General features: G+C 40.5%; 1 protein-coding gene across 4 annotated transcripts in view; it reads right to left on the bottom strand.

The window, feature by feature from the left end:
* Nucleotides 1-466: 466 nt before the first annotated feature.
* The window catches only part of PLPPR1 (phospholipid phosphatase related 1), a 135,408-nt gene continuing 123,097 nt past the window's right edge, over nt 467-12,777 (bottom strand). For all 4 annotated transcript variants that reach the window (XM_055791472.1, XM_055791473.1, XM_055791474.1 and 1 more), the window contains 4 exons: nt 11,779-12,029; nt 4,766-4,942; nt 2,749-2,880; nt 467-780 (listed from right to left, as the gene is read on the bottom strand). In XM_055791472.1, the coding sequence (XP_055647447.1) occupies nt 748-780; nt 2,749-2,880; nt 4,766-4,942; nt 11,779-12,029 (593 nt within the window). In that variant the 3' untranslated portion in view covers nt 467-747. The remainder of the gene's footprint in view (nt 781-2,748; nt 2,881-4,765; nt 4,943-11,778; nt 12,030-12,777) is intronic.

Consider the following 12,777-nt stretch of genomic DNA (forward strand, 5'->3'; position numbering starts at 1 on the left):
TATCAGCTACTACTATAAATTTTCATGTCCAGTCTGTCTATGTTGCAGACTGAGCATGTTGTTTTAGTTATTCTTCAATAACTGGCACAACCACCCACACCAGAACAATCGGCTTTGATTCAGTAAGATGCTTAAGGACATCCTTCATGTCTGCCAAGTAGTCTGGAAACTGGATGGCTAACTGAAGTCTATAATGCTAAGGAATGCTTAAGTAGCTTACTGAATCAAGGACAGATGTTTATTACTTGTTGATAGTATCATTCAGGTTAGATCCTGATCACCATTATTTTCATCTGAATTAAATATATGCAATTACTTCGTATCTGTGCTGAGCTTACTCAGATCAGAATCGGACCCAGTGGTAGAAGCACTTCTTATGGTAAGAAAAGGTAAAAGTGAATTTTTTTCAAGATATATAAAATCAAAAATGAAAAAAAAATGTGTACAAATATCACATAACAACATCAACAATTCCATAGATGTAATTCCTCAGTGCACACTTTAAACAAGAAAAGGTTTTTTTGTTCTTTTTCCATTTTGCTTTTAAATTCTGGCATAATAATATTAAAGCTGACAAAAAATCAGGGCAAGCTACATCACTTTCTCATACAAAAAAAGTACAAAACATTAGCCTCTAACTAGACATAACATAATACTGGTCATCACAGTTAGACATTTAGTAACTGTGTGTCTTGGAGTATTGTACTGGAAGGTAATAAAAAATAGCTTCAGTTGGCATCTTCCATCTCAGGTTACTTCAGTCATAGAGGCAGAGTGATTCTGCAAAGAGGAGAAGGCAAACACATGAACATTTGTATACATTTTGGCATTTTTACATACCCTAGTCTGTAAAATGAAAAAAAACCACCCACCCTTCACTAATAAAATCTGTTGCCCAACTAATGTAGGGCTTTAAAACTAAGAGATCACAGTAAATGTGACTGCCATCTGTTCTGAGCTCGTGGTGGGAAGCACTGAACTCAAGCCCTGCTTCTGGGCTGTGAACACTCACTAAACAGGCTTGAAAAACCAGGTGTGACTTTTTCAATGGAGACTTTCAAACTGGACTAGATCCTGCCTGGAGGGACATGTCAGTACAGGCTCAAGCACTTCATACAGTCAGTCACATAAGTAATACAGTGGGTCTGTCCTCAGTCATGGAGAGCTAAAAGACCATGGTTTGGCTTCATGTGATGTGAGCATGTGGATCCTACACAGTTTGATACTAGGTAACATACAAGGCTTAAAACCATACACAGTGGGGTCATTATGCCAAAACACATGCAGCCGCATGTGTATAAAGCCACAATGTTTGGGACTTCAGTGGCAGTACAGAGTAGTCCTTGGATCATGCTTCATCTGTAGCGTTTGTGTGGATGCAAGGCAAAACAAGAGTGGGGAGAGATGCAGAAATCTGCACAGAGAAGGATTATGTACCTCCTACATCCAAAGAAACAGTAATGAGCAGCCACTCCCAAGGACTTGTTTGTAATGGAGTAGGATCACTTTTTTCCCAATCTGCTCCTGCATACTAGATGTATGGTCATTTAGAGACTGACACCCTTAATCAGAGAAAATGATCTTGTTGATTATAGTGGACATCAACAGTTAAGGCTTAGTCCCTACCTGCACTTTGCAGTCCAGAAACTGCAAAGATCTGACTAGACAATTTTTTTTCTCACAGCTTATGAACATTTTCACCTGTTCAGCCCTTTTGTCATACACAATACAATCTGGGTATGTAAGCAGCACTTAGTTTCTGGACTGCAAGTCCACCAAGAGACCAGTTAATGCACACAGTTCTGCAGATTTAGTTGAAAGTCTCCCAGAAAATCTTTGCCTCATCAAAATTGCCTTTTCAATTAAGCAAAGTATTTCCAAGTGTTAGAAACAGTGTATTTTCCATTTTTAATTCCTATTTTCAGTTTAGTTGTCAAAGTGTTTAACAAAAGTCAGTATTGATCTTGCCACACACCGTGTAGACAGGAACGACAGGCTATTTAATAAAAGAAGTACAATTTCAGGAACAAATAAATTACACAAAGGTATTTCAGATAATTGATAAACTACAGTTCCTCTTTGTTCCCAGAAATTCTTGGCAGGTGGCATTTGCTTGCCTGTTTTGAAAGGACTGGGTATGATTCAGTTAGGCCAACACAAGCCATTTGAACTTAGTAGTTTAACAGAAACACCATCAATAATGATGCTCCTGTTAGCCTATCCTCTTGTAAATTTGAAAGAACGCTATTAACTTCCCTTCTGATGACTGAGAGGTAGAAAACAGTATGTGATTTCTTCTTATAGAAGCTACGGAACAGCAATAAGGATAAAAAGCTAATCTCTGTAATATTCTTCTGGACAGCATAGTTTATCCTCAGGATTATGAATGTTAGAGTAAATCCTTAAGATATCCCAAAAGCATTCCAAAGTGTAAATAGAATTATCTTTTCTCTCAGTTTTCTAGTCTTCTAAGCGGAAATTTGTTATCACATACAATATGCAGCAGCATGTGAAATCCTACTGCTTTAGCTGTAGATGTGCACAGGGGCAGAATATCTACAGTATTTTGTAGTTTAAGGGATAAATGCCTTAAAACAAACTCTCCTCTGATGTAAACTCACTCTGTTCAATTGGCTTAATGTTAGGAATAAACCCAGCTCCCTGTGTAGTTATGTATACAACTAGTTTTTACTCTGCCATAACAGAAAATGTGGTTGGTGATAGTCTGGGTGAGAGGATTTACAGTACCTGCGCACTCAGTGTCTCCAGAGGACTTTCCACTCTTGGAAAAGCCATTAATGGCATTCCTCGTGGGTCTTCAGGCTTCGGTTTAGAAGGAGCTCCATGAGTTCCTTTAAAGTTATGGACAACACATATCCCCTGTGTAATGCAGGGAAAAAGAAAGAAAGAAAAAAAAATATAGGTGAGGTCAGCATGTCATGTCTCCAGGAGAAACTCGGGAATTACTATCAGGGGTCTCACAACCGCCAGTTTAACCTGGGTTTTGATTCAAGGCACCACCTATCTCAGCCTCAGGTTACAGTGTGTTTACTGACATAGTTGGGCATGGTGGACTACTTTGCTAAATGGGTTCTTCTGGCCTGTAAGCTGAGGTGATGAATCATTCTCGGCCTTTTCACATTGTATACAAGGAGAGACTCCAATGCCTGCTTTATGATCACAGAACCATGGACTACCTTGATGACGCATTTTATTGGCCAAATACTCCCTTCAGACGATGTCTTTTCCAAAAGTGAAAACAGCTAGCTCACTGGATGGCTGAATCTGCCTCATATTTGGATGACATCGAGCTCATTTAGCACCATTCCTGCACACCTCCAGCAAAACTTCAGTGGTGTTTATCCCACAAGCCCTTCCCTTGCGCATGACCAGGCTTACTGCACTCACATGGTGATGCTAGTATGAGCAAACACACATGGCACTTTTGGGCTTGGGAACACAGTGGAAAAAACATGCAGGAACTGACATCTGCTGTCAGAGTGATTCCTGCAGCCAGCTCCTTGCTGGCTCTTCCTCTCTGCTGCTCTTTACACCTGATCAAGGAGCAGACTGCAGCCTGGGTGAGTCTTGTGCTGGCAGCAGAAATCTCACAGCACCCCTCCCCTCCAAGCTCTGGGGAGACCCCTTCCACCTGCAGGGCCAAAATGTTGCTGGGAGCTGGCTGTCACTGCTAGAAACAGGTACTGGGAGCACACAGATTATCCAGATATACATGGTGATTGTGTCTTATATTGCATGGGCTAGATTTAAACTGCCTTTCCCAGTGAGAATCAGACAAATTTCTTACATTAAAGCAGAGGAGGTTCAGGTTAGAGGTTGCAGACATCTTTTTAAAGGGAACACAGGAATAAATGATATGTGAAGGTCTATTGTTTCTTTTTTTTAATAACAGAATAGAAATAAAATCAGTGACATGACAATCTAGATTTAAGGCATCTTTGAAACCTAATCCCTCCTGATTACTGAGCTAAAGTGGCTGGTGCTATGCAGTGGACAGTTTTGAAGCACATTTTAATTAAATGGAAGCAGGTGCATTTCTTGGTAATAGCAAGAATCACCTTGACTGCTTGCTGTGTGGGTAAAGCCTCAACAAGAGATCTCTCACTGAACAGAACACTTAAACCACTCAGCCAACAAGGGAGCAAGTAACATCCAAAGTCCAGAGAGTTCCTATTCCTAGATTTGGTGGGAATACCTCTGATACATTTTAATACATTTGGTCTTCCTGTGAGATGGTGAACAACTTCAGCTCAACTCCAAATGCTGCAAAGGGAGGCAGTTTTGTCTCCCAATGAGTTTGTCCTGGCTTTGCTTGCACTGTTTTTATGGTCTGAAACAAAATGGGGAACCATGACCACTGCTCAGAGCCCCAGACAACACCTTATGTCCTACATTTTTGCCAGATACCAGGCAGTCATGTCAAACATGCGCCTTTTGACATTAGTTGACATCTTAAAGCATTTTCCAGGACAGGTCAAGTAAGAACACGTACAATAACTAAAATAAACTTGAAATATAAACAATGCACAAATGTCATCATATTAGGCTTATTAGTTAGTATCAACCTGATTTCATATCAGAATTTTCTCTGATGACACTGTTAATTAGATGGGGCTAGAATTACTTCTTAGCAACTGGATCAACCCAGCTGCAATAGGCCACAAGAGAACAGTAATTTTTATATTCATTTTTTTTTTCAGCTGAGGTATTTTCAAAAGGAATTAAAAAGGACTGATGGACTTACCAGAAACAAAGCTACAGCACTGCCCAAGATAAAGCCTGCAATCACGTCTGAACAGTGGTTTCGATACTCAGAAACTCGATTTAGCCCAGTGAGGAATGCAGCACATAGGGTACCCAGACACAGCACAGGTTTGGCTAGCCTGCTACTCTTTGTTTTAATTGTGCTTGTGATGTACATCTGAAAAAAAAGAGCAAGCCAAAAATGAAAAGGGGCTCTGCCAGTAATCTTTTTCCACCCAGCCAAATCCTAAATCAGCAAGGATGTGACAAAACCCATGACTCATTAAAAAACACATTAGGAAAGGGAGGAAGAAGTTTAAGGTAATTCAGAGAACACTTTTAAAAGAACAAAACAGATGCTGTTAAATGATGTTTCAGGATGTCAAATATCCCATCAACAGCATTTACATACTGGACTTTTTCTGAGCTTATTTGTATGTATAGGCTCAGTTTTACTGACTTCTTAACTTGTGCAAATACTCGCTCATATGCTAGCGAACAGGCAGTCTGAATGTACATGACTAAACGTTTGCAAAAGGAGTCAAGAATTTACATTTATACTCCTGCAGAAACTGTAATGTGCACATGATGGAGTACCTAGCATCCATACAAACTACTAGCTGCTCCAGCTTCCTAAGTGGTGGTAAGTTTAAGAAAGAGAGACTACTAAAGGAAACCATTCCAAATATTTTCTCTGCAAGATTAAATGAGACACAGAATATGAGAGAGATTTCTTTCAAAACAAAGTTGATTCTGAAAATGTAATTCCAGAGCATGAAGTTTCACTGTGCTTTTAATATTTTTTAATGAACCCCACATGTTTTTGGCAGTTTGTATTTTATTTTTAATGCATTTTGACAGAAATAGTAAAACCATGTGGGTCACAATTAGCAGTCAGTCATTAATTCCAGAGCCACAAAATGACAAAGATCAAGCAAACCAAGCCTGATGGAAAAACAATTCAATAAAATTCTTTCCAGCAAGGAAGTATGGATATCTACATGATTTCCAAAGCTTTGGTAAGCACAGCAGGCAAGTCAAACACATTTGCCAGAAATCTCCAGATGACACACTGCCTCCCATACATCAGAGTCAGGAAGATACATTTGAAAAATTCACTTGATTCTGATTACCAATCAGCTAGTAAATTAACTTGATTCACACACCATAGATCTGATCCAGTGAAAGTATAAACACCTGTTCTGCTGGGAAATAGAAAGATTACAAACCATGGAAGCATCTCTTCCAGTGTTTATTATCAACAGATGCCATTTTATTTGTAAAGAAAAAAAGTATGTTCTCGTGTTGTAAAAACAGTCAAATCGCCAAAGCTGAAAACATTTTCATTCTTGGCCCTTTTTCAGTTGTCAGAAATGGAAATATGGTTGTTAAGACTTCTGGGCAAAAGACGCTGTAGAAGATCCTTATTGTTTGAATCACATCTGCAATAAACACCACAACTGGGATCTCTGATTGTGCTGTCTGAAGGTCACAAACCTCATCTTGCCCTAGGATGACATCATTTCTGGGGAAGGGCACTGCTGAGCACTTTGCCATGGGCAGTACTGAAATCAGAGTGGGACTCTGCAGGACTGTGGAGAACCAAGAGTTGTTCTCCTTCGTTGCTGCTGTAGCAGCTCAGGACACCGTGCTGGCTCACACTGCCAGTCTCTGGCCAAAACTGCAATGGCTTGGCTGAAGCTGCCTCATGATTTTACTGTGCCTGTGCTAAAGGAAGTCTGCGGAGGCTTGGCTTCATGCTTCCAATTGCAACTATCAGCACAGCTTGCTTCGCACTCCCTGATCTATTTGGCAACCATAGGCAATTATTTTACTGTATTTTAATGCCTGTCCCTTTCTTCATGAGCAAGGTATATAGAGGTCACTATGGTCTGGCACATAATTTTGGGATCAAGAAACATAAAATGCATCCATTCTCCAGGTCACCCTGTTCACTGCTTTTCATATATTCCTTTATTCTGCTGTATTGTGTGTAGTTTTTACTGTTTTTTTTTTTAAACACTTTTTACTTTCCCCCTGTCCATATTTCTTTTCCCTTCCCCCTGACTGAGCCATCAAATGTCCCCACAGCTGGCTGGTGTTAAGAGTGTTAGCTCTAAACCCGTTACAATACACAACTCTAGAAGGCATGCAGCAACTGCCTCTTGGAAGGGCAAGGGACAGGCCAGAGAAACTGACCAGGGGAAGGGAAATTTGACTGCATCCAGACCTGTACCTAGGCAAAATTACGCTTTTACCTGCCAAGGAACTGCAGTACTAGATTTCTAACAGCCGAATTTGCCAGATCTCTGCCTGGTGAAATTAACTCTTCTGCCCTTAGATGTGCTACTGACCACATCATTTAAAGGTGAATTCAATTTATGAACTGGAACATCATGGCGTGTGATAGCACTGTGGATGGGATTAAGTTACTCAAGAGGTTCCTGCTTGCTTTGTTTTTCAAACCAAATAACCTAGCTGCTGCACATGCCTTGAAATGACAGCTAGCAACTGAGCACTAGATGGCATTCCTGCCCCAGTCTTTGTGACTGACTCCACCTGACTATCACCAACACTCAACCTTAAGGAAAAAATATCATTGCCACTGTATGAATAATTACGCTCCATCTTTTCACCCTATGCATTTCGTTTAGCAGAAGACAATTCAAAAAACAGTAGGGAGCTGGATCGCTCTCCTGTTCCCTGCCAAAGTGCTACTGCTGTTTACAGCATCCAAAGGAAAAGCATCACCTCTTAAAAGAAAGAATGCAGTCCTGCTATGACAGCTGCAAACCCTAGCTATAGAGAAGAACTCACACATACTTGTTTTCTTACAGGTAAAACTTTTGTGGTGTCTTTCAGATGCCTACCAGAGCAATGTAAAAACTTCAAAGAGAACTCCTTTCTGGCACCTTCCCCGGTGGAGTTGTGCATGGGCTGTGTTTGGAACATTTTGAGAGGAAGCTGGATCTTTGGCCACCCACATGGGAGAGTCCTCCTTATTACAGATGGGAAGTACCTAATGTATTTGAAGTTTCATGTGCCTTGACAGGAAAACATAAACTTGTAGCAAAGAGAACATTTTTAGCAATGAGGGTAATTACCCATGCAAACAGATTGCTAAGGGAAAACTGTTAAACTCTCATGAGGAGGGTTTAAAACAAGACAAACTGTTTGCCCAGAAGGTATGCTCCAGTTCATCCATAAATCACATGCTCAGCTCAGAAATAACTGGGAGAGCTTCTCCATTCTGGTCAGACTTCCCCATCACTGCAGTTTGATCTTTACTGTCCTGATCCCTAAAGCCAAGATATTGTTTAAGATTCTCGCAGTGTGTTTACCCTTTCACTTATAGCATGTTTTCAAAGCTTTATGTAAAACACAGGAAATTTTAAAATTTTCCACAATGCTATTTATAGAGCAAATTTAATTACAAAAACTCTAAATGTCAAAACCAGTTATTTGATGGGTAGGAGAGGAAGGAAGGAATGAACATAAAAAGATGTGAAGAAACCAGAGTAAGTCATATTAAAAAATAAACTACATATGATTTAACTACATAAATTATCTATTCCGCTCCTTTGCAGCCCTCTTATCAGTACGTTCAAGCAGTGTATTTAGCAATGTGCAATGTGTGATAGTAGCTCTCATCCTGAGCGTAATTTCTCTTATATCTTTTTCAGACAGACAAAAGCATAGACAGTCAAGGAGGCTTTTTTGTTTGCACATTTAAAATATACATACATACACACATTTATATATATCTCTATATATGCAAATATATGCATATAGTTAGAATGTATATTACATCTGTGATGAGAAAGGCAGAGTGAAAGAAGTCTGCCTTGTCCTTTTAGCAGAAAGTGGGGAGATTTGTGACAGTTTATTTTCCTTGGAAAGTTCACAATTTCATAGCAATACTGGAAAATTCTGTGTCCTGCAAGCTTTACAGACAAACTTTCCTTCGCCATAGAGGTTTCTACAGCAGAGCCTTTGATAACAAAGTGTATTGTAGAACGTGATACAGTCTGCTAGATGCTCAGTGCAGCTGCTCAAATTGCCAGGGCCTTAAATTTCACTGATTAGTCTGGTGTGTGTTAATGCAGAAATGGAAGAAATTGTTGGTGGGGTTACAATTAACTGGGTTGCAGAAGGGATTTGCTGTAGTGTTCTCTGCTATTCAGAACTTCCTAAATGCTCGAAGTTTCATGTTCAGGTACCTTGTATCACTCTAATCTAGTCAAGAAGCAACTCACCCAGGCATAAACCACACACCCAGTGTGGTGGGGTAGAGGGTCCTAGCCAGATGGAAGTGACAGAAAGCATTACTTGTGGATGCTGCTAGGCAACAGCTTAGCTCAAGAATCTTAAAACCCCTACTAAATAGACAATGTAAGTGACTAGCTGCATCTTTCAACCATAGACACCCTGTTGTGACTGTAAACTAGTTCTCCTTGCTTTCACTTCAGAGGCAAACAGAAGAGGTCCTCCAGTTGTGCTGGTGAAACACTTCTAATTTTCCATGTTCTAGTTGAGCACTACCATCTGTTAGATACCTTTGTCATTGACTCTGACCCTTCTCAGAAGAGCATGAAGTAAGTGTTGTTTAAAGATGATGTAACTGGGATATCCATACGCAACATATGATTTTATCATCTGTTTTTTGGGTTTTGCCAGATATGTCAATGAATTAAGGGGCATTTCTAGCCTACCATTTTCCCTTGGGAAAGCTACATAGAAACATGTGTTTCTAACTATACAGCCGTGTGTACTATGTACAGTGACTACCATGGCATCCTGTGATACTTCTGAGAGACTACCAAAACTTCATTAGATGCCATTCTAATTTTTGTGTAAGTATGGAAGCCAGGGCTGTCAGCTGTTTTCTCTTTCCCCTACTTTAGGCGTACAAGATTCACCATTGCCTGCAGAGATCACAAAAGCAACGCTTTGGGTTCTCCTCAGCTGCTTTGGTAGGTGAAAAGAAAAAGCCTAGCTGACTATATATAAACCCTGGATTATAGAAAAAACCCAACCAAAGCACAAAGCCAGGCCAATCACACACTGCGGGCATACTATCAATAGCAGACTAATGAACAAACCACCACAGAGACATCTGCAGGGGATATTTGAGGTTCGGTGATCAGAGGAACTTGCCAGATCTCAGCAGACATTTATACAATGACAGACAGTGTCAGTGCTGATTCTATTCTCCTGCCTCCTCACATTCAACCTGTACTATTGTTCTTGTTCCATGGCTCAAATCTTCAGCTTTATGCAAAATACAGCTATTACTAACCAAATACCCTGTTTTATGTTCAGAAGCCCACGTTATCATGCATTTTAGAATCAGCAAGACACTTCTCAAAAAATTGTGCACAGCAGTTACTAAGCAAAGCTAGACCTGAACACTGCATTTGCTGTGTAATGCTCAAGTTATTCCCAACTGACAGGCAGGGAAAAGCTAAGTGACACCACCTTGAGTGCTAGAGGGTGCCTTCAGGCAGAGAACTGGTCTAAAATGGGACTGTAGGCTGAAATGCCTTAAGGGCAGACTTTTATGGCCTTGCAGCTCAGAAATTACTCCATGTCCTGGCTCTACCTGGTATCTTCCTATGTGGAGAGGAGTGCAGGCTTATTGCAGGTACTCTTGAAAGACTAGGGCTCAGTAACACCTAGCTACTGGGGATTTAAGCTCAGGAAAGAAAAGCATTATTCCTCTTCAGTTGTAGAAATCAGCCTGTTTGTAGAAGACTTGCCTTCCCAGGAAACAAAGGAGGTTGAGCAGGGAAAATCCATGAAAGGATGTAAACTAGCTTAGGGCAGAACCAGGACCAAGCCTAACCCTGGAGCTTCCACCTAAGAGTTTATCATGATGAAAACAGCTGCTACAACAATGTTGAGTTTATTGGGATCTGTATTTCACACATGGTTGCTTACTGTTCAGAAGTAATGCACCCAAAATGTTATGGGCCTTCCAAACACTTCCCAAAAAATCCTGATCAAAGCAGTCAGCAATTTAGTATCTCTGTCATTATTCACGCAACATTCACTGCAAACAGATGGATATTTAAACAACACTGGGTGGCCTCTTCATTTTACAGTAAAAATCTGGTGGTTTATTCATCTGCTACCAAGATCAGGGTAAAATATTCAGTAAATACCCTGTAATTAATAAATTTAAGGCTCTTCTCAATTCCTGATGACCTACAGACAGACTCTGCCACTCATTTGAGTCAAAATACTGTGGGAGAAAAGACCTAGTCAAGCTGTTTTAAGATCAACCATGTTAAGTCCACCACAGTTAAACTACAGGTTAAACCACCACAGTTTTCTACTATTTCTTGGATCAGTTTTCAAACATTAAGGAAACTTTAGCCAGAGAACACAAATGAGCAGCTGATCCGTTTCACTAGACTTTTTAAGACAGACAGTTTCTTTTCTGACGCTATAGCAGTGTCACCTTGTCAAAAGGTCAATTGGGGACCATTTCTCTGTGATAACAGCAAATTCTGGCACTTTTATTACAATCTTCTTTGCATAAGGAATTCCGGTCCTAAACAAGGGGAGCAAAATCCAGTCCAGTTCAGCCTCCCATTGAAATGGCACCATTTACATTTTAAACATTCAACAACCCATGGCATGTGAACAAAAGAAATACTAGTGATACAGGAGCCATTTAAGCATCAACTTCACTTTAATGTTCATGATACAGGGGCAGGGAGAAGAGGTTGAATGCACACTCCAAGGCCTCTGAGAAAATCAGCAGCAAAGACAGGAGTAGGACCTCATGCCTTCATGTCATACACTGCCTCAAAAGCAATGAACATTTGATTTAGTTACACTAGGACTGGTAAAACAGAGAGAAGGGGATTTTCCCCTACAGGAAAAGAAGAAATCCCTCCACAGAACAACCCTCTTTTTCTTCAAAAAACCACTGTAAGAAAAATGGCCCCATCTAGATGCGCAATCAGAAACCTCTCATACAAGTTAGCTTTCATCACTGGCACTCACCGTGGCATATAAAGCTGAGTAGATGCTCAAAGCAGCATGTTTGGATGGAAAGGATCTCCTCGCCTTTTCAATCACCTCCACATCTCCAGTGCAAATGTTGCCATTGTTTATGAACTGGTGGTGGGCCCGACAGTCATTTCCAGTGTAGTTGGGTTTACATACGGTCAGAAAGTAGGGAGCCAAGTTCCCAGTCACAACCTGGCCAGCATTTACAAATATGTCAGTGGCAAAAAGTCCGAACGCAAACACTCCTGTGAGGAAAGGTTAGAAATAATGATTATTCAAACAGGTTTACAAAAAAAATCTTGGTACCTGAAAGGAAGAGACATAATGAGAGGTAAGAGACCAGACCCTGCAGTCATTACCCAGAAAAAGCCCCTGCTGACTCCAGCAGAGTCCTGCATCAAAGGCATGACACATGCTTAACTCTGACAGGTGCTTAACTCTATGACTCCAGAAGGAATCACAAGCAGGCTGAATATGATCATCTAGTGCCTAAGTACTTTTGTGATTCAAGCTCTGAACAGAACTATAGGTATCACTGAAAATGATGCACTTAATTTGTGCCTGTAAAGTTTCCACTGTGACAAAGCCTCACAGCCTGCAGTCAAATGTCATGCATGAGCTGTTAAAAACATGTATTTTTACCACATCTGGGCCCAAAACCGGTAATACAACACCTCTGAACCTGAAAAAGCAGTGTAGGGCTGAGACACAATACTGTACTTACCTAATATAACTATCTAGTGTCAAGTATCTTTTGCATTGACTATTAACCATCCTGATGTTGAAACATTAAGATCCTCATCTAGCAATATCTGGTAGGTCCTTTTGGAAACATTCTCATGCTTTATCTTGGAGGACACTTCCACACAGTTGCAGTCAGCTCTTGTCACTGGGAGCACATACCCACAAATGCTACGGCAGGAAGCATTCACTTCAACGCAGGAACATTTCCAGGATTGTGGACCATCAATACTGGAGTAGTCACATCCTCCA

This window comes from Falco peregrinus, chromosome Z (assembly GCF_023634155.1).
Source record: "Falco peregrinus isolate bFalPer1 chromosome Z, bFalPer1.pri, whole genome shotgun sequence".
Lineage (NCBI taxonomy): Eukaryota > Metazoa > Chordata > Aves > Falconiformes > Falconidae > Falco > Falco peregrinus.